Source organism: Thalassophryne amazonica, chromosome 20 (assembly GCF_902500255.1).
Source record: "Thalassophryne amazonica chromosome 20, fThaAma1.1, whole genome shotgun sequence".
Taxonomy (NCBI): domain Eukaryota; kingdom Metazoa; phylum Chordata; class Actinopteri; order Batrachoidiformes; family Batrachoididae; genus Thalassophryne; species Thalassophryne amazonica.
The window spans coordinates 64,212,905-64,240,106 of record NC_047122.1 but is presented as its reverse complement, the minus strand read 5'-3'; the positions used below and the strand labels follow the sequence as shown (position 1 = coordinate 64,240,106).

General features: G+C 39.4%; 1 protein-coding gene across 3 annotated transcripts in view; it reads left to right on the top strand.

The window, feature by feature from the left end:
* ctdp1 (CTD (carboxy-terminal domain, RNA polymerase II, polypeptide A) phosphatase, subunit 1) overlaps nt 1–7,951 on the top strand; it is an 84,397-nt gene extending 76,446 nt beyond the window's left edge. For 2 of the 3 annotated variants that reach the window (XM_034160992.1, XM_034160991.1), the window contains exon 13: nt 6,063–7,951. In XM_034160992.1, coding sequence (XP_034016883.1) covers nt 6,063–6,234 — 172 coding nt within the window. In that variant the 3' untranslated portion in view covers nt 6,235–7,951. The remainder of the gene's footprint in view (nt 1–6,062) is intronic. The other variant, XR_004558158.1, reaches the window with a different exon arrangement.
* Nucleotides 7,952–27,202: the final 19,251 nt, after the last annotated feature.

The window sequence follows — 27,202 nt, the reverse complement described above, 5'->3', positions numbered from 1 at the left end:
ACCACTTTAATCATATCTTAGATCTTGTTCTGACTTATGGTATGGAAATTGAAGACTTAACAGTATTCCCTGAAAACTCCCTTCTGTCTGATCATTTCTTAATAACATTTACATTTACTCTGATGGACTACCCAGCAGTGGGGAATAAGTTTCATTACACTAGAAGTCTTTCAGAAAGCGCTGTAACTAGGTTTAAGGATATGATTCCTTTTTTATGTTCTCTAATGCCATATACCAACACAGTGCAGAGTAGCTACCTAAACTCTGTAAGTGAGATAGAGTATCTCGTCAATAGTTTTACATCCTCATTGAAGACAACTTTGGATGCTGTAGCTCCTCTGAAAAAGAGAGCTTTAAATCAGAAGTGCCTGAGTCCGTGGTATAACTCACAAACTCACAGCTTAAAGCAGATAACCCGTAAGTTGGAGAGGAAACGGCGTCTCACTAATTTAGAAGATCTTCACTTAGCCTGGAAAAAGAGTCTGTTGCTCTATTAAAAAAAAGCCCTCCGTAAAGCTAGGACATCTTACTACTCATCACTAATTGAAGAAAATAAGAACAACCCCAGGTTTCTTTTCAGCACTGTAGCCAGGCTGACAAAGAGTCAGAGCTCTATTGAGCCGAGTATTCCTTTAACTTTAACTAGTAATGACTTCATGACTTTCTTTGCTAATAAAATTTTAACTATTAGAGAAAAAATTACTCATAACCATCCCAAAGACGTATCGTTATCTTTGGCTGCTTTCAGTGATGCCGGTATTTGGTTAGACTCTTTCTCTCAGATTGTTCTGTCTTGAGTTATTTTCATTAGTTACTTCATCCAAACCATCAACATGTCTATTAGACCCCATTCCTACCAGGCTGCTCAAGGAAGCCCTACCATTATTTAATGGTTCAATCTTAAATATGATCAATCTGTCTTTATTAGTTGGCTATGTACCACAGGCTTTTAAGGTGGCAGTAATTAAACCATTACTTAAAAAGCCATCACTTGACCCAGCTATCTTAGCTAATTATAGGCCAATCTCCAACCTTCCTTTTCTCTGAAAAATTCTTGAAAGGGTAGTTGTAAAACAGCTAACTGATCATCTGCAAAGGAATGGTCTATTTGAAGAGTTTCAGTCAGGTTTTAGAATTCATCATAGTACAGAAACAGCATTAGTGAAGGTTACAAATGATCTTCTTATGGCCTCAGACAGTGGACTCATCTCTGTGCTTGTTCTGTTAGACCTCAGTGCTGCTTTTGATACTGTTGACCATAAAATTTTATTACAGAGATTAGAGCATGCCATAGGTATTAAAGGCACTGCGCTGCGGTGGTTTTTTCCCATGATGCACTGAGTGTTTCTTTCTCTTTTTGCTCTGTATGCACCACTCTGCATTTAATCATTAGTGATTAATCTCTGCTCCCCTCCACAGCATGTCTTTTTCCTGGTTCTCTCCCTCAGCCCCAACCAGTCCCAGCAGAAGACTGCCCCTCCCTGAGCCTGGTTCTGCTGGAGGTTTCTTCCTGTTAAAAGGGAGTTTTTCCTTCCCACTGTCGCCAAGTGCTTGCTCACAGGGGGTCGTTTTGACCGTTGGGGTTTTTACATAATTATTGTATGGCCTTGCCTTACAATATAAAGCGCCTTGGGGCAACTGTTTGTTGTGATTTGGCGCTATATAAAATTGATTGATATATATATATATATATATATATATATATATATATATATATATATATATATATATATATATATATATATACACAGTGTGTGTGTGTTTGTGTATTATCCATACACACACACACTAAAAAAGATTTCTGGAGTGTGTTAGATGAGGTGGTGGAGAGTGTGCCCAAGCATGAAAGAGTGGTGATAGGAGCAGACTTCAATGGGCATGTTGGTGAAGGGAACAGAGGTGATGAGGAAGTAATGGATAGATATGGTATCAAGGATAGGAATGGGGAAGGACAGATGGTAGTTGATTTTGCAAAAAGGATGGAAATGGCTGTGGTGAATACCTACTTTAAGAAAAGGGAGGAGCACAGGGTAACATATAAGAGTGGAGGAAGGTGCACACAGGTGGACTACATTCTTTATAGGAGATGCAAGCTAAAAGAAATCACAGACTGTAAGGTGGTAGCAGGAGAGAGTGTCACTAGACAGCATAGGATGGTTGTTTGTAGGATGACTTTAGAGGTAAAGAAGAAGAAGAGAGTGAGAGCTCAACAAAGGATCAGATGGTGGAAGCTGAAGGAGGAAGACTGTTGTGTGAAATTTAGCGAGCAGGTGAGAGAAGCACTAGTTGGAGGGGAAGCAGTTTTGGACAACTGCAAAAGTACTGCAGATGTGGTGAGGGAGACAGCTAGGGCAGTACTGGGTATGACATCTGGACAGTGGAAGGAAGACAAGGAGACTTGGTGGTGGAATGAAGAGGTCCAGGAAAGCATAAGGAGAAAGAGGTTGGCGAAACCGTTTTGGAATAGTCGGAGAGATGAAGAAAGTAGACAGGAGTACAAGGAGATGTGGCGTAAGGCGAGAAGAGAAGTGGCAGAAGCAAAGGAAAAGGCATATTGCGAGCTGTACAAGAAGTTGAATAGTAAGGAAGGAGAAAAGGACTTGTACCGATTGGCCAGACAAAGGGACAGAGCTGGAAAGGATGTGCAGCAGGTTAGGGTGGTAAAAGATGCACATGGTAATGTGCTGACAAGTGAGGAGTGTGTGCTGAGAAGGTGGAGGGAATATTTTGAAGAGTTGATGAATAAAGAAAATGAGCGAGAGAAAAGGCTGGATGATGTGGTGAGAGTAAATCAGGAAGTAAAAGAGATTAGCAAGGACGAAGTGAGGGCTGCTATGAAGAGGATGAAGAGTGGAAAGGCAGTTGGTCCAGATGACATTCCAATGGAGGCATGGAAATGTCTAGGAGAGATGGCAGTAGTTTCTAACCAGATTGTTTAATAAAATCTTGGAAAGTGAGAGGATGCCTGAGGAGTGGAGACGAAGTGTGCTGGTTCCTATTTTCAAGAACAAGGGTGATGTGCAGAGCTGCAGTAACTACATTCATGCTGTGGCTGATCAGCCACAGCATGAAGTTATGGGAAAGAGTAGTAGAAGCTAGGCTTAGAAAACAGGTTAAGATCTGTGAGCAGCAATATGGTTTCTTGCCGAGAAAGAGCACTACAGATGCAGTGTTTGCTCTGAGAATACTGTTGGAAAAGTACAGAGAAGGACAGAAAGAGTTACATTGTGTGTTTGTGGACTTAGAAAAAGCTTATGATAGGGTGCCAAGAGAAGAGTTGTGGCATTGTATGAGGAAGTCTGGAGTGGCAGAGAAGTACGTTAGGGTAGTGCAGGACATGTACAAGAATAGTGTGACAGCGGTGAGATGCGCAGTCGGAATGACAGACTCATTCAAGGTGGAGGTGGGATTACACCAAGGATCAGCTCTGAGTCCTTTTTTGTTTGCAGTGGTGATGGACAGGTTGACAGATGAGATCAGACAGGAGTCCCCATGGACTATGATGTTTGCAGATGACATTGTGATCTGTAGTGAGAGTAGAGAGCAAGTTGAGTCTAGTCTGGAGAAGTGGAGATATGCTTTGGAGAGAAGGGGAATGAAAGTCAGTAGAAGCAAGACTGAGTACATGTGTGTGAATGAGAGGGAGCCCAGTGGAATAGTGCAGTTACAAGGAGTAGAAGTGGTGAAAGTAGATGAGTTTAAATATTTGGGGTCAACTGTTCAAAGTAATGGAGAGTGTGGTAGAGAGGTGAAGAAGAGAGTGCAGGCAGGGTGGAGTGGGTGGAGAAAGGTGGCAGGAGTGATTTGTGACCGAAGAATATCAGCAAGAGTGAAGGGGAAAGTTTACAAAACAGTAGTGACCAGCTATGTTGTATGGTTTAGAGACAGTGGCACTAACAAAAAGACAGGAGGCAGAGCTGGAGGTGGCAGAGCTGAAGATGTTGAGATTCTCTTTGGGAGTGACAAGAATGGACAAGATTAGGAATGAACATAGAGTGACAGCTCAGGTGGGACGGTTTGGAGACAAAGTCAGAGAGGCGAGATTGAGATGGTTTGGACATGTGCAGAGGAGGGACCCAGGGTATATAGGGAGAAGGATGCTGAGGATGGAGCCACCAGGCAGGAGGAGAAGAGGGAGACCAAAGAGGAGGTTCATGGATGTGCTGAGAGAGGACATGCAGGTGGTTGGTGTGACAGAGGAAGATACAGAGGACAGGGTGAGATGGAAATGAATGATCTGCTGTGGCGACCCCTAACGGGAACAGCCGAAAGACAAAGAAGAAGAAGTGTGTGTGTATGATCCATATTTCACAGAGCAGTGAGTGATGGCGAACGTTCCATATTTTCTAGAGTATAAGACACATCAGTCCAAAATGTCTCTTTAAGAGGAAAAAAAATATTGTATAGAAGTTGCACTGGAGTATGTCACATTTATCACTACATCAGGGCTGTGAAAACTCCGTGGATCCAAGGAATTCCACGGATTTCATCATGGGGGGGTGTGTGTTAGTGTTGTACTCTGTAATTGTCATCATCACTGACTTTTGCCTAATGCAACGCGTTTTTTTTTTTGTGACATCGTGCAGGTTTTATAAGTCTGCGGACACTGATCTGTGTGTTACAGATAAATCTGTGTCCTCGGATCCGCGGAACTTTGCGGAGAAAAAAATGCCACTCAAAGCGTAGCTGTTATGACAGTTGTCGTAAAGCGGGACTGGTTGGTTGCTGTGGCGACGCTGTGTGGCTCATGTTTTTAAAAGAATTGTGCAGCCTGTCTGTGCCACGGACCGACGTCGGACAGAGCGAAGATGGTGAGAAAGACAGTTTGAAAGAGTTTGACAAGGACAAGAATCCGTGGAATTGTCACTGGCTTCATGAACACACCTGAAAGATAAACAGGGAAAAGTGTACAATGATATCAGGAAGCACGGTAATAATTTTTCTCTCCCTGGAAAATAAACATTGTGATGCTCAAACTGGATTTTAGACAGTATTATGTGACTTTTTATTATTAATCAAGACTTTCTTTTATTGGAGAACAGACATTGTGGCTTTGAATGGATTTACATGAATTTACACAAGAATGTAAAGTTTTTATTAATGTAGACTTTTTTCATGGGAAAAAAGACACTGGATTTACAGGAATTTACACAAGAATGTGTGACTTTATACTATAAGGTGTGTTATTGATATTTTACCCTGATTTTCAAAATATTCTACAAGCTTTAGCTGTAGTTTTTGAAATGCTGTAACATTCTTTTCAGTCTTTTTGAATTTCATGTAGTTTAATTGTTCTGAGTTAATGTATAATTTGGTTTACAATTAAAAGGAAAATCATTCCAGGTCCTACTTCCACATCATATTGTTATTTCAACATTATCATTGACAGTTTAAATGAAAGATTGAGTCTAGGATCATTTTAATATGCACTTCTTTTGATATTTTTTTTCTCTCAGGATATGCTGAAAATGTATCATTAGATACAAAAATAATTTGTTTTCTGGGCCCCGCGGGCCCTAAACCCTGACTCGAAATTTTCCTCTAATTTCACAAGTTTAATTTCAAGGCCCTGCTGCATAATTGCAGAATGGATGAAATTGCTGTAATATTAATTTATAAAGCACTATACTAGGACTCCATCGGGATAAATATTTGAAGCCTAAGCAACTTTTGTTGCCATTTTTGGCCGAGGGTGCAGCTCCTTTCTTTCATTTTTGGGCAAGTTGCCAGGTCTGCACTTTATAAGCCTTCTTAAGCAAGTTGTATTAACCCGTTTCAGCTTGCATTTGCATGTTTTGTTGTTGTTGTTGTTGTTGTTTTGTTTTATCACGGGTGATCGTAGTAGAACGGCAGCCTGCAGGATGGCCCTGTAAATGAGGGTTATTTCAAAGAGCTGAGTGGTGTTCCTGTATGTCTGATGTATTTATGGTTCCTTCTCTTTCTCCTCAAATGTTCTTCTCTTCTAAGCTGATCTGTTTCATCTGAGGTGCTCATCAATGTTTGTTGCAAGAGGTTTACCGTTAATTACTTTGTACATGATTTTTTTTTTTTTTTTTTCCCAGACCCCACAAACGTAAGCATGATGACGTTAATGAGGACGAGGCGGAGTTGTTGGACTCTGCTGAGGAGCCTGCCAAAGATTCCAACGAGGAGGAAGAGGAGGAGGAGGGCAGCAGCTCGGAGGCAGATGAGATGGCTGCTGCCTTGGAGGCGGAGCTCAATGACTTCATGTGACGAATAAATGAAGGGACACCTGAAACGGCTGCGTTTGTATCCTATTTCTCTCCACTTCAGATTCGGTGTGAGCGCTTCAGCCACACGTGTGCTGTCATGAATGAATGTTCTGTACAGAATTCTGTCTCTATGATATATTACGATGTAAATAGGTCTTCATTTGTTTTTTGTTTTTTCTAGGGTTGGCGTTTTTGGCATTAAAAAAAATAACATTTTATTGTGAGATAACATACTATAGGAAATCTGACTTTTGATACATCTTTTTTCTATTTCAAGTTTTATATTAATGAGAACAAAAAATTGTTGTAAATTGTAAAATTTGCTGTTTGTACATGCCAAAGATTTCGGAGTACATTTGCTAAGGTGTGCAGCTAAATATTTTACTCTATTTCTGGTTTTATTTTCCTTTTCGATTGTTTTTAGGATTGTTATTGCAACCAGCAGGTGTGGACATTTGAATGTTTTCATCAACTTTTTGTGGCGATTGCATATGTACATTTGTTGTCGTACTGGTAAAATAAGCTTCTTTGTCTTTTGTAATGTTTCTCGTAAAACCCAAATTTAGTCCTATTCAGTGGTTTTTCTTTTTTTGGAAGGGGGAGTGGGGGTCCATATGGTACATCATCCCACTGAGAGTGCTGTTTATTCAGAACAGTCACTTTTTAAGTAGACCACTACTCATTTACACAGGAGTTTCTCAACAGTCAAGCGATTGTTCCATTAAGGTTGCACAAGGGAAGATTCTTACAGGATTCAAACAAACAGTCTAAATCCTCATTGTTTCCTGCAGAAAGGAATAAATTGAAGCTTAGGAGTGCAAAAGTCCCATCATCTGTCTGATTGCTAATTAGCAAAGAATGTTGTTGTACAAATTTACATCCAGGAGCATGTTTTCATGGTTGCTGTGTGTGACATTAATAGACTGTGATTGTATTTATCCAATGCAGGAACTGACCTTCTGCACAGCAAAAAACAAAGTTGCTTAATACCGTTAAAAACCCTAGAATACCTCTAACGGCCATAGTTGTTTGACAGAATTCAATCGTCAACATATTGTTTACTCTTAAATCACAGTAGCATGTTCACTTTGAGCGATTTGAGGTCGTTATTTACTTGATGTTTATTAATCACAATAATTTAGTGTCTTTATAAAGTCTAAACATGGTTGTAAAATTAATATAGTATCAGCAGCTGTACTCAGTTTGTTTCACATGCGTACTGGTCATACGTGAAAAATGATTGTAGTAGACACCGTTTGACCATTGTACTTTCCTGACATCCCCATTTGCATATGTAGGTTTTGAACAATCAACCCCCCCCCCCCCCCCATATACATACATTTGCTTGGTGCTGCAATTTTAATTTCACATCTCATTTGTAGGCTTTTGTGAGAAGCTCCAACCAGACAAATATCACATATTTTAGACATTTTTGTTGGGTCACAAACAGCAACTGTCCAGACACAGGAGAGCATGTGTCGAGTTCCATATTTTTTGTGTGTGTGGTTTGCTGCTTTCTTAAACCATGAATGCATCAAAAAAAAAAACCACCGCCACCGATTTGTTGTGACAATAATCCTGTTATATTCTTGTTTCCTTAGTGGTGGTTTTGTCACATTTTCAAGGAACTGACATGTGAAATATTTGTAAATTATTTACTATTTCACCCTGAGAGAAAAGATACTTTGATTCAATAAAGATGTTGTTTATCAATGCTTGATTGGGATTGAAAAAAAAACAAAACTCAAATAGGTACTAGTTTGCATGATGTGTTTGAGGTGTTATGTCCAGATAAAGTCATTAGCCTTTTTCAGCTACTTTTCTGTTCACCCGCTGGGTTTTTAACATTTTAATGAAGGTGTTTGAGCTCCTTTGGGACTTTAGGGACTCTCAATTAAAATGAGCTGTCATATGACAACCAGAACTGTTTCGGTCTCAGCAGTTTGCCAGGTGGACTAATAAAAGTCACAAGATATGCACCCTGAAAATATTTTAAAAGCCTGTATTGAGAAATTGTTGAATTGTAGAGACGGTTAAATGAAGTCCGTAGTTTCTGCACAGAAAAGCAATCAGTTTTGGGGTTTTTTGTGTGTGTGTGTGTGTGTGTCTTTTGTTTTGTTTTTTTTGCCATCTTTGCCATTTTAAATTTGATTTCTTATGGTTATGTTAGCATGAAGTAACCCACACTCCAAATATAAAGTAACTGCATAAAATAAATGCAAACCTGCTCCAATCTCAGACAATTGGAGTACTAGCTTTGATTAATACAATGCTGATGGAAATGTGCTGATAAGTGAGGATAGTGTGGTGGTAAGATGGAGTTCTTTGAGGAGCAGATGAATGAAGAAAATGAGTGAGAGGGGTAATGTGGAGATGGTGAATCAGGACGTGTAAGAGATTAGTAAAGATGTACACCCAAGAAGAGTGGAAAGGTAGTTGATCCAGATCACATGCCAGATCTTTAGGAGAGATGGCAGTTGAGCTCTTAACCAAATTGTTCAATAAATGGAATGCAAAATGATTGAGGAGTATAATTACAAGAAAGAGTAGTGGAAGCTCAGCCAAGAATAGATGATCCGAGTGTAGCACTATGCCTTCATGTTGAGAACATAAACATTTGCTCAGGTGTTGTTGAAGTACAGACAAGAGGAGTATGTGAGGGTGATACAGGATATGTCTGAGGACAGTGTGTTATTGGTAGGGTGTCTATTAGGAATGATAAACAGGAGCTACAGTCATTTATTATCTGCTGTTGTGATGGGCAGGTGGACGGATGAGATCAAGAAGGGGTCTCCACAGTGTTTGCAGATGATGAGATTTGTAGTGGGAGTAGGGGGCATGTTAAGATGAGCCCGGAGATGAGGAGGTACACACTGGAGAAAAGGTGAATGAAAGTAGAGGTGAGATGTAGTACATGTGTGTGAATGAGTGGAAGGACAATGGAATAGTGACGGTGGGTGCACACGCCACCCAGGTTCTGTCTAAATGCTTTTGTCCTGGCCAGTGTGTCTGTAAAACTTCATATTCTAAATTTGTAATTTTCTATAATCTGACAGAAAATTTAGATGTGTATTAAACAGCATAACCCAACTATAGTGCAGCAGATAACTGAAACAATCATGCAAATGGTGAAAACAAAGCATCAAATTCGGCAGAAATACTCCTTAGACCAGGGGTGGGCAACCTGTTCCAGAAAGAGCCAAGAGGGTGCAGGTTTTCTTTGCAGCCACTGACTCCACCAGGTGATTTTACTGATTAATATCACTTTGAGCAGATGGAATCAGTTAATCAGTGAAATCACCTGGTGGAGTCAGTGGCTGCAAAGAAAACCTGCACCCTCTTGGCTCTTTCTGGAACAGGTTGCCCACCCCTGCCTTAGACACTACTCTTTTGAAAAAACCGATTGGCCACTTGACTTCAATCGGTGGTCAGGTAGGGGTCAATTGAAGAATTACACAGAGGTCAAAATTAAAAGATGCTCCAATTATATTGAAAAATATTCTACATTATTTGCCTGATCAGAAAGATTCCAAAAAGGTATAGTTTGGACTATCTGTGACTGAATTCTAGTATGGAGTTACGGGATAAAAACAGCAAGAATGGTGACAAAGGTCAGTTTCATTTTGTACAGGGGTCAAAATTTAAAGTTGCTCCAATTTTGGTAAAAAGTGATGTAAGTTATTGGTTGAGCTAATAGGATTAATAAATGGAATAGTTTTGACAGTGCTAAATGCTAAAGGTCAAACAAGGTCTACGTCTATTGGATTCTATGACATGTGACATATGTTACCCCGTAATGTGATAAGTAAGGATGATACATGGTCCAAACTTCCTTTTTAAAACCGTGTTAACTAGTAATTTGCATCACTTTTTACCAAAATTGGAGCAACTTGAATCTGTCGGCCAGTCGGTTTTTTCAAAAGAGGATTGTCTGTGGAGTATTTCTGCAGAATTTGATGCTTTTATCACCATTTGCAGGATTCCACTCTAAATAGTCTCATCTGCTGGACTACTAGGCATGTGGAGATTAATCAATACGAATCGGTATCTAGATACAAACGTGCGCGATGCATCGCTACTTTTGTTTTGAACACGGACGGAAGCCAGAAAGCACAATTCTACTGCAACAAACATGGAGGTCCGCGACAACAACAGCAAGCAGTCGGAATAGATTTTTGACACACCTAAAACATTTAAATCAGGTGTTTGGCGATATTTTGGCTTAAAAAAAAAAAAGACGGGAAACTTGACAAGACACAGGTCATCACCCCAATAGAGCGCTTCGCTCTCAGACTGCAGGCTTACTTGTAGTTCCTAGGGTTTGTAAGAGTAGAATGGGAGGCAGAGCCTTCAGCTTTCAGGCTCCTCTCCTGTGGAACCAGCTCCCAATTCAGATCAGGGAGACAGACACCCTCTCTACTTTTAAGATTAGGCTTAAAACTTTCCTTTTTGCTAAAGCTTATAGTTAGGGCTGGATCAGGTGACCCTGAACCATCCCTTAGTTATGCTGCTATAGACGTAGACTGCTGGGGGGTTCCCATGATGCACTGTTTCTTTCTCTTTTTGCTCTGTATGCACCACTCTGCATTTAATCATTAGTGATCGATCTCTGCTCCCCTCCACAGCATATCTTTTTCCTGGTTCTCTCCCTCAGCCCCAACCAGTCCCAGCAGAAGACTGCCCCTCCCTGAGCCTGGTTCTGCTGGAGGTTTCTTCCTGTTAAAAGGGAGTTTTTCCTTCCCACTGTAGCCAAGTGCTTGCTCACAGGGGGTCGTTTTGACCGTTGGGGTTTTACATCATTATTGTATGGCCTTGCCTTACAATATAAAGTGCCTTGGGGCAACTGTTTGTTGTGATTTGGCGCTATATAAAAAAAAAATTGATTGATTGATTGATTTGTAAAGAATGCTGTGCTGCTAAAAGGTATCAACATGGCCGCAGATTGTAACCCGAGCTCCAGCAAAACTGGAGAGAAGGTACCTCAAATTTAGGGTGACCAAACGTCCTGTTTTCCCAGGACATGTACTGTTTTTACATCCTGTCCTGGCCATCCTGTTTTTGTTTTTGTTTTTTTTAGAAAGTGATGTAAACGTCCTGGTTTTCATTATTTTTCATCTTTGGACATCGTTGATGAAACGTCTAGTATTATTTGAGTATGGGAGCTACTAATTGCCAGAACTATAGGCGGAATGGAACTGGAACAACTGGTAAGTTGGCAGAGTGGGTCATTTTTGCTTACATTACGTGTAAGCAAATGCAAAACAAGTATTGAGATGATCGGGTCTCAACATTAAACTAATCAAGTTATTTAGCCACTATATGAACCTTTAGGTCAGCATTAGAAGCCCCAAACTCTTGACAGAACAGTGACAGAATGGCAGAACAGGTTGTGTGGTACCATCTAGTGTTAGTGAGGGTAAATTTTCCAATATGGCAATCTGCCATTCCAGTGATTTGAAAAATGTTAAGTTTATGCTTTGAACATGATGGGGGTGGGGGTGGGGGGGGACTTTCTAGTTCGTATGATAACATTTTATTTCATTGTCTGGAGACTCGTTTTAATGTCTTGATATTGGTGATCAATACATGGAGCTTGGGAGGTAGGGGGCATAATAAGGTACTGTTCTGTCCATTGTTCCGTCAATTATATTATCATTCCGGTTCTGCCAACCGGAACCCTTTTTTGAGTATCTCATTTTGTTTGGCCGAGTGTCCTGGTTTTTGGTGATCAAAATATGGTCACCCTACTCAAATTACTTTTGCCAAGGCGGTACTCTGAAAGTGTTGAGTGGCTCACTTTAAGTCACTCGCTGAGAGTGATGTCTTACTGTTTAAGTTCTGACAGTGTGATGAAACCGCAGAAAAAGAAAGAAGAATACCGTAGTACTATACTGAATTGCAGCTTCTTATTTTCTATTTAAATTTTTGGTATAACTTCTTTGCATCATGTTGAATTGCAGCGTATCGTCATGTATCTTTATATGTATTGTACTGACTCATCAGTGATGAGATCCACATGCCTAGCAGATATGGTGAGTCAGACCAGAGTGTAAGTCGCAGGACCTTAGAAACAAGTAAAAAAAAAAAAACCTGCCAGTGATACTCTGGAAAACTTGAAATGTGTTCCATCTGTGTTAAATTAACATTCATCACCTGTATTTGAGTCCAGCTCATCTTCACCACAACCAAACTTTCCACCACGATTTGTAAAACCTGTCTTGTTAGTTTTGAAATCATCCTGTAAATAGAAAAAAAAAAAAAGAGACGGCGCGAAACCTCCTCAACAGACGTCCAAACAGTTTAGCCTGAATATTTGTTGGAAATCGTGGGCGGATCGCTGTTCAGGGACGGAGACACGTTTGTGAGTCCATCATGTCCAGCCAGTGTAATGGACATTCAGTTAAGATGTTGATGACACTGGAAACAGCAGGATAAATCAAAGTCATAAAGTCTATTAAAAGCACACCTCTGCTGCTTTTCTTTCCCGGAACGACCAGAGAGCTGCTGCATTAAAAGACAAAGTAAACAGCAATAAACCGAGAGCTGTTGATCTCACATCAGACATATCTGTCTCTGTGCCAAGAATTTTTCTTTAGGGTGAAATTGCACCTGTTGACAGGGCAATAGTGCACGCTTCACTAATCGATTCCACGTTTCAGTGTCAATAAATGTCCATTCTTTACTGATGATCTTGCTATGGTGACTTAGTGAATTAAAAAAAAGTCCAACATGAATTAAATAGCCTGAACGTCTAATATGCAAACAGTCATGAGATTTACAGCCTTTGCAAATGTTTTTTTCTTTTTTATTATTATTTTTTTATATTTTTTGGAGGGCACACAAAGGGCAGCAACAGTGAAAATTAAACATTCTTAAAACAGTAATAATACCACACTCATTTTGCAATCATCATAAGGTTAGGATACTGTGCCCTCCAAAAGTATTGGAACACTTGGAATTTCACACATTTTAATTTGATCGTGCCTTTTCAAATACAAGAAATACAAAAATAAATAATAAAAATTTCCAAAATGATCTTACTCAAACTCAAACTGAAAGCAGATCTCTAAAACTTGATAAAACCTGTAAATAATAATCAGTTTTATTGCCAGTTTTCTTCAGACAAGTCAGGAGATGGAAACATGAACATTTCCAAGTCAATGAATATGTCTTGGACTTTATTACCATCAATTATGAAGAAATAAAGTTTCTTTCACCAAAACATCAAATCTAGGCTTTCATCTCAAATGTACTTTCTGTCAAATTGTAGCTGAACTTTTATAAGAAAATCCTCCTCTCGACCACTTCATCGGGAAGCTGGATTTTATATTTTTAATTAATTTATATGAAGTTATAGAAATTTGCTTTCAGTTTGAGTTTAAGGAAAATAACTTTAGATTTATCTAAATTTGTGTCACTGGTGTGTCACTCAGACAGCAAAATTAAGAGGTTATTTTAAAATAAGTCCTTCAGAGAGCAAAATTAAGAGGGTACACAGGTTTTATACAGAACAGAGGAGGAGTAAATTACCTGCATTTCTTTCAGCCTGAGCATCTTCACATTTTATCTCATGAATCAACAGCTGCCTGGTTGTTTAAAGAAATCAATGGAGAAACGTGTATATATAAGACAACCAGAATTAAAGGAAAAATGCTGCTTTTAACAACCTGGACCTCATTTCTGGCATAAAATACGTTTGTTTACTCACCAATATAAATTTGATGTCATTTGGAGTCCATAGTTCAAATGACATGTTCAGTTAAAATCTGAGTCAAACATTTTTCTTTTTCTACTCAGGTCGATTAGAACATTTTATGGTACACAGCACCAGCTACTGTACTGGAGGGGCCTAGCAGTCAATATGTGTCACTGATTTCAAAATGTAGCTCTTGTCAACCAGACATGCGGTGCTGTGACATGCCAATCATCTGTGTCCAGTCAGAATTCAGGGGAGTCCAGTGCAACCCTGGCCTCCGCTCTAGCTCCACCCAATGACAAGATATGTTATCTCAACACACTACAGAGATCCAACAATCCTACAAGAGTAATTAGGCACTTCCTGTTTCAGTGTGAGCTTGCCAATGAGTTCCCGGGAGATTCCATGGGATCTCGTCTGTTGATCCAGGAAATGTTTGACATTTCCTGTTTCACTGTGGATTAAGAATTTGGCACTTCCTGTTTGGGCCACAGTGTACCATGAGCGAGCTTAGCGCCGTTGCGTGTCCTTTCGTTCGTATAATAACTGTTATTTTTGTTGTCCCTCTAGGCCAGCATCTTTCTCCACTTGCCTACAGCTGATTTTCTTGCCATGGATGTCAGCAGTCGCTACAAAAAGAAGGAAAATAAGGATATAGATGCAAACGTTTTTTCAACAAAAACATGAACCTTTGGATTAACTCAAAACAACAGAGAAAAATGTAGACAAAGTTGCTGCAAAGCAAACATTTTGGTGCCTTTACAGCAGGATGAGCCAAAGAACATTTTCCTCTCTAATGTTGGATAGTCAGACCCTCTGCGACTCTCCCTCACATCTCACTTCTGCTGTGGCTGGTTTGTTCCTTTTTAATCTTTTGTGTCACCAAAGGTTTGACACAATGATAAGACTTACTGTGCATCAGGAGTGATTCACAGCACTTCACTTTTTCCACATCAAACAGTTCATGTTGCTTCCACTGTTTCACAATAAAATGTTTAATGCCAGCATTCTAGCAAATACTTATACTGTGAAAAATATGCTGTCAGTGTTCCTTGTGACTGAGTTTAACTTGACAACACTGAGGAGACGTTAATTAAAATCCGTTTTTGATTACACCAACAAATTTCCCACAATTTGTACAATGTTTCAGTAAGTACATAAGCTGAATAAAATCTTATATTTGCTGTGAGTTTAAGTTTAAATAAACTGTGTTCAGGAGCTGGGAAACTGATTTTCTGTTTCAAATATTCTAAATGTTTCTGACTCTCTTCCAAGAACCTGTACATAAGTAAACCTCTTTGTACATCCCATCTTCAAACACAGCCTCATACGTCCATCCGTGAAAAATCTACTTGAGCTCCCAATTTGCTATAGGAATACAATCTTCCTACTGGCATTGCACGAGTGCTCATTAGTACAGCCAAAGGTTCCCCAGTTAATTATGTGAATGCCAGTGGCTCTTACTTATTCCATACATTTCTGGAATCCATGTTGTTTAAGGAGGCATTCATCTTCATGTGTGGAAATCACCCAGTGACAACAGATGTTCTCTCAGTAGACTACAGAGAGCCAACATTTCTACAGGAGCAAATATGTGGCAAAAGTGAGGGTGGGAAGAAACCTAAAGCAGAACCAGACCCTATGGTGGGGCCATCTGCCACAACCAGCTGAATGCATGTGTGGGAGAAAATAAAATAAAATTTAAAAGTATGCAAATGCATTACATTCCACCCATCTGTCTGTTAACATTGGGGTGTAGTATTATTTACAAAGGATTGCATAGGCTCTAATATATAGGCTAAATGGAATGCATGGTAACCGCCAAACAAAATTCAACAACAACTCAGATCCCAGGAACCACAGGTAGGGCCCACAGGTCCAAGGGTCCACTGGTCCTAACCTATTTACATTTGATGGTGTATATTACAACCCTAAACTGATTTAAAGTTCACCCAAACCCTTAACCTTAACCAGGATTAGTGGACCCTAGGACTAGTGGGAAGTTCCCAGAATGACCAAGGCCTGAGAGCAGATTAAGTTTCTGTCTGATCCAGTAGAACATATACTTTCCATAAATTCCTCTTTACATCTTTGACTCAAAAGCAATTGGGGCAAATGATTATGTATTGACTCTTGTCAATCAGTTTGTATCAGCTAATCAGAGTGTACCAACGTTGTCAGATCTCAGATCCTGAGCAGGCGCTCTGTGCGCAGAAAACAGGACAGCAGAGGCAGCTGAATCACTGGAAACTTATTTAATAAGTGAAAGAAATGGCACTGATTACTGTGATTTATAAAAGTGATAACTCCAGCCACAGTTATTGCTTCAATCTGTTCCAATGAGAGTGTCGTAAAAATGAAAATGAATGAGCTAAAATTTGTCATTACACACACACACACACACACACACACACACACACACACACACACACACACACACACACACACACACACACACACACACACACACACACAGAGCCAGTGTTCCTCATACATTCTACAGCTCATTCTGCAGAAAACTGATAAGCAGATAATTACTTTTATACCAGCACTAATGTCCTTACTTTTTCATTGTGTCATGTACAACCCCTGGCAAAAATTATGGAATCATCGGCATCGGAGGATGTTCATTCAGTTGTTTAATTTTGTAGAAAAAAAGCAGATCACAGACATGACACAAAACTAAAGTCATTTCAAATGGCAACTTTCTGGCTTTAAGAAACACTATAAGAAATCAAGAAAAAAGATTGTGGCAGTCAGTAACGGTTACTTTTTTAGACCAAGCAGAAGGAAAAAAATATGGACTCACTCAATTCTGAGGAAAAAATTGTGGAATCACCCTGTAAATTTTTATCCCCAAAACTAACACATGCATCATATCAGATCTGCTCGTTAGTCTGCATCTAAAAAGGAGTGAACACACCTTGGAGAGCTGTTGCACCAAGTGGACTGACATGAATCATGGCTCCAACACGAGAGATGTCAATTGAAACAAAGGAGAGGATTATCAAACTCTTAAAAGAGAGTAAATCATCACGCAATGTTGCAAAAGATGTTGGTTGTTCAGTCAGCTGTGTCTAAACTCTGGACCAAATACAAACAACATGGGAAGGTTGTTAAAGGCAAACATACTGGTAGACCAAGGAAGACATCAAAGCGTCAAGACAGAAAACTTAAAGCTATATGTCTCAAAAATCGAAAAATGTACAACAAAACAAATGAGGAACGAATGGGAGGAAACTGGAGTCAACGTCTGTGACCGAACTGTAAGAAACCGCCTAAAGGAAATGGGATTTACATACAGAAAAGCTAAACGAAAGCCATCATTAACACCTAAACAGAAAAAAACAAGGTTACAATGGGCTAAGGAAAAGCAATCGTGGACTGTGGATGACTGGATGAAAGTCATATTCAGTGATGAATCTCGAATCTGCATTGGGCAAGGTGATGATGCTGGAACTTTTGTTTGGTGCCTTTCCAATGAGATTTATAAAGATGACTGCCTGAAGAGAACATGTAAATTTCCACAGTCATTGATGATATGGGGCTGCATGTCAGGTAAAGGCACTGGGGAGATGGCTGTCATTACATCATCAATAAATGCACAAGTTACGTTGATATTTTGGACAATTGAAAGGATGTTTGGGGATGATGAAATCATTTTTCAAGATGATAATGCATCTTGCCATAGAGCAAAAACTGCAAAAACATTCCTTGCAAAAAGACACATAGGGTCAATGTCAATGAGCAGATCTGATTTGATGCAGGTGTTAATTTTGGGGATGAAAATTTACAGGGTGATCGCATAATTTTTTCCTCAGAATTGAGTGATTCCATATTTTTTTCCTCTGCTTGGTCTAAAAAAGTAACCGTTACTGACTGCCACAATCTTTTTTTCTTGATTTCTTATAGTGTTTCTTAAAGCCAGAAAGTTGCCATTTGAAATGACTTTAGTTTTGTGTCATGTCTGTGATCTGCTTTTTTTCTACAAAATTAAACAACTGAATGAACATCCTCTGAGGCCGGTGATTCCATAATTTTTGCAAGGGGTTGTATGATGCAGTATATGAAGATTTTATTTCCAAAACAAGACAAACTGAATTAAAAAAGAAAAAATAACTACTACCACCAATATCAGTTATGCTGACAGTGTTACACATGACATTAACTTTGTAAGTCAAAACAAGATACTGCCTGTTGATTTTTGAACGCAAATTTCGGTTTGGTTTAACATCTGCAGGAAACTCCTATAGGGTTATGATGAAGTGGTACAGAGGAGGATTTTCTTCAAAAGAAAACCTGAAAGTTCAGCTGTAAATTGCCAGAAGGTACATCTGAGATGCAAACCTAGATTTGATGTTTTGGTGAAAGAAACCCCTCCTCTGTGCCACTTCATTATGAAGCTGTATAACTGGGGATACAAAATGCATAACATGCACTGTGCACAATTTCTCCAATCACAGCCACAGCAGCCTGTAACTTCTTCTGGGTTGTCTGGGTGTCTTGGTGGCTTTCCTCACTCTTCTCCTTCTTGCACAGTTTTTCACTCAGTTTTGAGAACTGTCTGCTCCACACAGATTTACCATAGAGTGACATGCTGTTTGTATTTCTTCATAACTGATGTAAATAAAGTTCAAGACATATTCAGTGACTTGGAAATGTTCATGTATCCATCCCCTGACTCATCTGAAGAAAACTGGCAATTAAACTGATTATCTACAGGTATTATACCAAAGGGGCTGGTTACTTATGCAACCCATCATCTTGGCTTTTATATTTTTAATTAATTTATATCAAGTTGTAGAGATTTACTTTCAGTTTGAGTCTAAGGAAGATAATTTTAGAATTTTTTTATACTGAGAAGCCTGATTTACTTTTGTATTTGAAATGCCATAAACAAATTAAATTGTGTGAAATACCAAGGGGCTGAATACTTTTGCAAGCCACTGTATGTATGTTAGGGTTAGGGTTAATGTTATGTATGTATTATCTTAGGTTTAGGGTTAGGGGTCTGTATGTATGTTAGGGTTAGGCTTAGAGTTAGGTATTGGGTTATATATGTATGTCTGGATATATGTTAGGGTTGTGTATGTATGTGGGCTATGGTTAGGGTTATGTATGCATCTCAACAAAAATATAAACGCAACACTTTTGGTTTTGCTCCCATTTTGTGTGAGATGAACTCAAAGAACTAAAACTTTTTCCACATACACAATATCACCATTTCCCTCAAATATTGTTCACAAACCAGTCTAAATCTGTGATAGTGAGCACTTCTCCTTTGCTGAGATAATCCATCCCACCTCACAGGTGTGCCATACCAAGATGCTGATTAGACACCATGATTAGTGCACAGGTGTGCCTTAGACTGCCCACAATAAAAGGCCACTCTGAAAGGTGCAGTTTTATCACACAGCACAATGCCACAGATGTCGCAAGATTTGAGGGAGCGTGCAATTGGCATGCTGACAGCAGGAATGTGAACCAGAGCTGTTGTTCGTGTATTGAATGTTCATGTCTCTACCATAAGCCGTCTCCAAAGGCGTTTCAGAGAATTTGGCTGTACATCCAACCAGCCTCACAACCGCAGACCACGTGTAACCACACCAGCCCAGGACCTCCACATCCAGCATGTTCACCTCCAAGATCGTCTGAGACCAGCCACTCGGACAGCTGCTGGAACAATCGGTTTGCATAACCAAAGAATTTCTGAACAAACTGTCAGAAGCCGTCTCAGGGAAGCTCATCTGCATGCTCGTCGTCCTCATCGGGGTCTCGACCTGGCTCCAGTTCGTCGTCGTAACCGACTTGAGTGGGCAAATGCTCACATTCGCTGGCGTTTGGCATGTTGGAGAGGTGTTCTCTTCACGGATGATGCGAAGGAGATGTGTTGCACTACATGAGGCAAATGGTGGTCACACCAGATACTGACTGGTATCCCCCCCAATAAAACAAAACTGCACCTTTCAGAGTGGCCTTTTATTGTGGGCAGTCTAAGGCACACCTGTGCACTAATCATGGTGTCTAATCAGCATCTTGATATGGCACACCTGTGAGGTGGGATGGATTATCTCAGCAAAGGACAAGTGCTCACTATCACAGATTTAGACTGGTTTGTGAACAATATTGAGGGAAATGGTGATATTGTGTATGTGGAAAAAGTTTTAGATCTTTGAGTTCATCTCATACAAAATGGGAGCAAAACCAAAAGTGTTGCGTTTATATTTTTGTTGAGTATATGTTAGGATAAGGATTAGGGGTAGGGTTTGGGTTGCGTATTTAGGTATGGATGTAGGGTAGGGTTAGGGTAATGTATGTGTGTGTGAATGTTAGGGTTAGGGGTCTGTATGTATTTATGTATGTTCGGGGTGTGGTTAGGGTTATATATAGGTATGTATGTCGGGCAGGGTTATGGTTACATACATACATATGTATGTATGTATGTATGTATGTATGATGGGGTTAGGTTAATGTTATGTATGTATGTATCTTAGGAATAGGGTTACTGGTTAGGGGTCTGTTGGGGTTAGGGTTATGTATGTATGTTAGGGTTCTGGTAATGTATGTATGTATGTATGTTTGGGTTAGGGTTATGTATGTATGTATGTATGTTCGGGTTAGGGTTATGTATGTATGTGTATGTATGTATGTTCGGGTTAGGGTTATGTATGTATGTGTATGTATGTATGTTCGGGTTAGGGTTATGTATGTATGTGTATGTATGTATGTTCGGGTTAGGGTTATGTATGTATGTATGTATGTATGTATGTATGTATGTTTGGGTTAGGGTTATGTATGTATGTATGTATGTTCGGGTTAGGGTTATGTATGTATGTATGTATGTATGTATGTTTGGGTTAGGGTTATGTATGTATGTATGCATGTTCGGGTTAGGGTTATGTATGTATGTGTATGTATGTATGTTCGGGTTAGGGTTATGTATGTATGTATGTATGTATGTATGTATGTTTGGGTTAGGGTTATGTATGTATGTATGTATGTTCGGGTTAGGGTTATGTATGTATGTATGTATGTATGTATGTTTGGGTTAGGGTTATGTATGTATGTATGTATGTATGTATGTATGTTTGGGTTAGGGTTATGTATGTATGTATGTATGTATGTATGTTTGGGTTAGGGTTATGTATGTATGTATGTATGTTCGGGTTAGGGTTATGTATGTATGTATGTATGTATGTATGTTTGGGTTAGGGTTATGTATGTATGTATGTATGTATGTATGTATGTATGTTCGGGTTAGGGTTATGTATGTAATGTAATGTAATGTATTCAAGTCACATCACATTCTCGGTCTCCCTTGCAAAAGAGAGCTCAACCTCAATGAGACTAAATTAAAATAAAAAAAAAAAAACTAAAGTGACATGAAATATACATTGACATGGCTATAAATCCTCTCTGCCTGTGCGTAGAACAGGTAACTCAGTTAGTAATATAGATAACAGACTGGGGTTCTGTCCACAGTGTACCTGCCCCCAAAAAACAGAAAAGAAAAACTAACAACTGTTAAACCATTTAAGTATTAATTTTCAGTGATGAAATCCTTAAATGACACTGAAATATCACAAAGATGCTTTTGCATGAATCATACTGAATATTCCTCCATATTTCTCCTGCAGCTCTCACAGGGTCAGCCGGTTTTATCAGTCACTGTCTGCTCCTCGGTGATTCACACTCATCAAAACCCCTCAGCAGATCATTTCCTTCCTACAGTTCGGCACTTACTCTGGTATTTTTGTCCAGCTGATTTTTGAAGTTTCTTTTTCAAAGCATCAGAGTCTTTTGTAGATTTCATACATTTTTACGGCTGCATGTTGTGATGTTTATGTAACAGATTTATAAAAACTCCACTGTAGCTTAAGAAGGAAACAAAACACTACTGAGCTCCTTCTAGAGCCGACCCCCTCCCCAAAAAACACCCTATCCATCTTAACATGCAGGTTTGACCATCAAAAAACAATTCTGTCCAGTGACCTCAGGACTTCATAAACTCTTCCCGTGTGTCTCTCAAACTCAAAGGCTGAGGACCTTAGAGCAGGCATAACCGGGCATCCAAAATTACTGCAACTTCATCACAAAACAGGAGGCAAAAACAGAGGTCCAAAATTATATAAAGGTCAGTAACATGTAGACAGAAAACATGGAGACCTAAAAGACTAAAGTGCAGGGCAGAACCTAAATCTGGCAACTCGGCAATGTTTTCACTGAGTCTATAAAGGACACAAATTAACGAGATTCAGAAGTGCGTGAACATGCAAACATGAAGGTCAACAACGTGGAAGTCAAATCCAATGGGGTGGTGGTTGTGTTGGGGGGAAGTGGTCATCTTCAAAATAAGAGCACTACTTGTAAACACCATTAAACGGCATGGAGATAAAACGATTGGAAATTACTCAAAGTGATTACAAAATGAACATGAACCAAGACAGTCCTCGGGATGGCCTAGAAAGCAGCCTGGACAACTAATAAACCAAAACCAAAAATCAACATAGGCTACAAGGAAAAAAATAATAATATTGTAATAATAATGTAAATGTTTTACTTATCATATGTAGAAAAATATCTTATTTTTCAATGTTAAAGCAAAGTGTCCCAACTTTGAGCTACATGGAAACTGGTTTAACAGTTTTTGAGTCACCTCACTAAGAGACAAGGAGGCAAACTGGGCAGAAAATAAAGAAACCAGTAAACAGATATGTGACTAAAAACATAAATGTTTTAGTGAACAACAAACAAACAAACTGACCCCCAGTTCCAATAGCTGCCGTCCACATTCTCCATGTAAATGCCCAAAGAAGAATGAGACCATCTGACTGGTTTTCAGAGGAATCAGTCTCATCTGAGTCGAAGTAGAAAATCTGCTCCGTATGGGCACATTGGATTTATCGCCGGTGTCGTCCGTGTGACTGAGCCGTGAACGTGCTTGCTGATGTGGATGGCTAGTTTGACTTTGTGATGAGAGTTCCTTCTCTGTGTAGATAAGAGGATCAGGTTTGTTTTGTGTTTTTTTAAACTAGGATCTGTGGCTCTCGGGGCCTCCACAGGCTTTATGGACCATCTCCATTTGACTTTTGGAACCAGAATCCACGACACACATTCTGATCATCTCCACTCACACTGTGTCACGTGACATCTTTTGCGTATTTCCATCGTTCTATTGGATAAATTGTTCTTCTCCCAAATATGAAGAAGAGAGTAAAACATCATAACCTCCACCAGTGAAGTTAGGTTGAGGTTATGCTTTCTCACTCCTGTTTTTATTTGTTTGTGAACAGCCTGGAACCCACAATTCTTCAAAAATCATTATGAAATTTTATCAGAGGATTCATATCCTGAAAGGCAAGAACTGATTAAATTTTCAAGGTCAAAGGTCAAGATCAGGAAAGAATTAGAAAAATCCCTTAATATCCTTTAATATTGATTTTTTTTTTTTTTTTTTTTTTTTTTTAGAAATTCATAACTCTGTCAAAAAAAAAAAAATCTTTTATATTTGAGAATATGGTATCCTTTATCGACTGACAAAGTTTGATCCTGATCTGATCCAGATTACAAATTTTGTGGCCATTTAAATTTAACACTGAAAACCCCATTTAATGTATATTTTACATTATATCTTAATCAAATGTGCCCCAATCACTCTCATATTTGAAAATGAGGTGCACACTGGCACTCACTATCACCTGACAAAGTTTGATCCGGATTGGATCCAGATTACAGATTTTGTGGCCATTTAAATTTAACATTAAAACCCCATTTAATGTATATTTTACATTATATCTTAATCAAACGTGCCTCAATCACTCTCATATTTGAAAGTGAGGTGCAGACTGGCACTCACTATCACCTGACAAAGTTTGATCCGGATCTGATCCAGATTACAGATTTTGTGGACATTTGAATGTAATACTGAAAAGTCCATTTGGTGTACATTTTGCATTATATCTTTAATCAAAAGTGCCTCAATCACTGATGGTCCTGTTGTTTCCTGTCTAATGGTTGTGAGTTAACCACTGTTGACTGGATGTCTTTTGGTAGAAGGTCTCGTCCAAGAATCCATGGTGCCACTTGATTGACTTTGTGTCAAATGAGCAGATAATTGCACTTGTCACAAATTTCCATTTTAAGTTACAGTACCCTACTGGCAGTGAGAGTTACCAGGTGGGTACTGTAACTTCATTTTAAACATTTGTGATATTTTCAAAACATTTTATGTTAATACAACCCCTGGCAATAATTATGGAATCACCGGCCTCAGAGGATGTTCATTCAGTTGTATAATTTTGGAGAAAAAAAGCAGATCACAGACATGACACAAAACTAAGTCATTTCAAATGGCAACTTTCTGGCTTTAAGAAACACTATAAGAAATCAAGAAAAAAAAATTGTGGCAGTCAGTAACAGTTACTTTTTTAGACCAAGCAGAGGGAAAAAAATATGGAATCACTCAATTCTGAGGAATAAATTATGGAATCACCCTGTAAATTTTCATCCCCAAAACTAACACCTGCATCAAATCAGATCTGCTCGTTAGTCTGCATCTAAAAAGGAGTGAACACACCTTGGAGAGCTGTTGCACCAAGTGGACTGACATGAATCATGGCTCCAACATGAGAGATGTCAATTGAAACAAAGGAGAGGATTATCAAACTGAAGTGAATTTTTCCTGTTTTTGCTAGATATTTTCTTAAATATACTGATTAAATAACACTGCTTCTATTGCATTTATTTCTTAAAATGTTTTGAATATTTAAAAATGAGGGTTCCTCATACTGTAAGAGTCTGAAACACAAAGAGCTGTTAAACCAAATGTTTCATTGAACGTTTTTCTCCTTTTTTTCCTGCTGCATCAGCGTGTTGTGTGCGCGCTCACGGGTCCACGAGGACCATGCGGATGCTGCTTGATCCTGGCAGAACTCCTGTTTGCCCGCAGTGTCTGATAAGGGCCGTGTGATTCCGTGTGTTTTGAGTCGGTGGCGTGTTTGAAGACGTGCTGACAGGAGAACACTGCGCTGCTCTTCAAACGCTGCAGATGCTTTGTTTCCTTTGACATTTCCTTTTCCTCCTCCCAAATTAAATCAGAAGATGCTCAAATCCAATTCAAACTCCTTTTCTTTTCAAATCAAATCAAATCATTCTAAGGCACGAAGACGTCAAGGCCGTCATTACGAAGGCCCGGTAAATGCCACAACATTTCCATCCTTAAATACCACTTGTATGGTTCTGTGTTGAGTGCACAGATGTCTTTTTTTCAACCTTTGTAGTGTTTTGAAGATGTTATTGTTCCCTCTGGTTTAAAATTTAAGTTTTTCACTCTGATTTCCTACAAATCTGGCGTATGGATCAACTTTGACCCCTGAATTGCCCTTAAATTATTATTTTTTTTTTTCAAATGGCAAGGCACTTCAAGTCAAAGGAATTTGAGGTCAAAAGCCATATCTGCGCCATGTTTGGCACACATATGGCTGGGTTCGGGTCTGGAAATGGCCAGATGAGATCAAATTCACAAAAGTTAATCACTGGAGTAAAAATGCAAAATTGAAGTGTTTTTTTTTTTTTTTTCTCGCTCTGATTTCCACCAAACTCAGCACACATGGTGGTGAGTTTTGCAATTGTCCAAGTGAGGTCAAATTTGTCAAAGGTCAGTCACTGGGGTCAAGGTCATTGGGACTGCTGGATCAACAGTCCAGATTTAAGCTTTTTTTCACTTTGATCTGCAGAAAACTTGGCACACATATAGAAGTAATTTCTGGAATGGACCAACAAAGAGCAATTGTCCTTTTACACCATGGTGTTCTCGGGGGAGCAACATTCCAAAGAATGATGATGCCAGACGAGCCTCTTCAGCCACACACTGCTCCTTCCCAAGTGCAGGACCAACAGACTGAAAAACTCCTTTGTCCCTCAGGACATCAGACTGTACAACTCCTCACTCAGGGGGAGGAGGAGCAACAGGAAGACAGAGGACGGGAAGGAGAGGAACAGTAGTAGCCAGTATTGATTAGATCTGCCTGGTATTTATCTTTGCAAATTGTTTTTTTTTTCACGTTTGATACTCTGTGTGCTTCTTACCCTGTGTGCTGCTATACAATGTTGCTGGAACCTCAATTTCCCTGAGGGAGTCTTGCCAAGGGATCAATAAAGAGCTATCAAATCTAATCTAATCTAACAAGGTCAAATTTTCCAAAGGTCAAACACTGGGGTCAAGGTCATACCTGCCAGTCTGTACTCTTCCCCAGTGCTTAAAAAAAATTGTCCCAAACTCACCCCGAAAATTCCCAAAATATAATTAATTTTGGCAAGGGTCAAGGAATTTGATTTTCACCCTGGTTTGGACCACGTGTGGCACACACTCCACAACTGGCTTGACAAGGTCAGCTAGAGGTGTGGATAAAGGTCAAGGTCATGCATGAGAAATGTCAGTAGTCCTTTCTGTCTTCTTGCCTGTGGTGTCATTACCTAATAAAAGAGAAAAAAATGTCACAGTGTGTTTTCTTCCCCGTTACAGATGAGCAGAAAAAAGACGTGACGTGTTTCCGTGATAGAAATAAAAACAACACGTGTTTATCTGCTTGGCAGAGATAACGCCAAACTCACAGACGGCTCCACGGGACCATCAGGCACTTTTATCTCAGTGTGCACTCACATCCTCAACAATGTGTTTTTAAAGACGCCATTCATGTAAACCGCTGTTAAATGTCTTTTTTACACAGTAATTTTTATGACAAAGCTGATATAAAAATGTAAAACACAAACTTTGTTTTATCCGTTGGAAACAAATGTATTTATTTCAACAAATAGGTCTGAAATGATGTGTGAGTTAGTAAAAGCATTTTTCTGCCAGTGAGAGCTTCTGCTTCGTTTTTACAGCCTTAACAGTGTGATAATCCTTTTATGTTTTTTGTTTGTTTCATGCCAGGGGATTAGATCATCCATATGGATGACTCTGTCATGGTTCTCCTTTGCATTTTTTTCCCTCTTCTCTCAGCTCAGCCTTGGCTGGATTCAGCATCTTTCTTCCAGCTCCTTCCAGCGACGAGCTCTGGCCTTGATTGACGCCTGACCCCGCCTCCTTTTCTAAGTGGAATGGCATTCTGACAGAAGGTCTGTGAAAAGAAAACAGAGCACAAAATGATTGGCATGCATGCATTTTATTCTAAAGGGCCTGTTTCTGAATTGTGTTGATGATTATGGATCATTAGCTGGATGCTGGAGCAGGAGATCATTTCAGCGACTGCAGAAGAAGGAAAAAAAACAA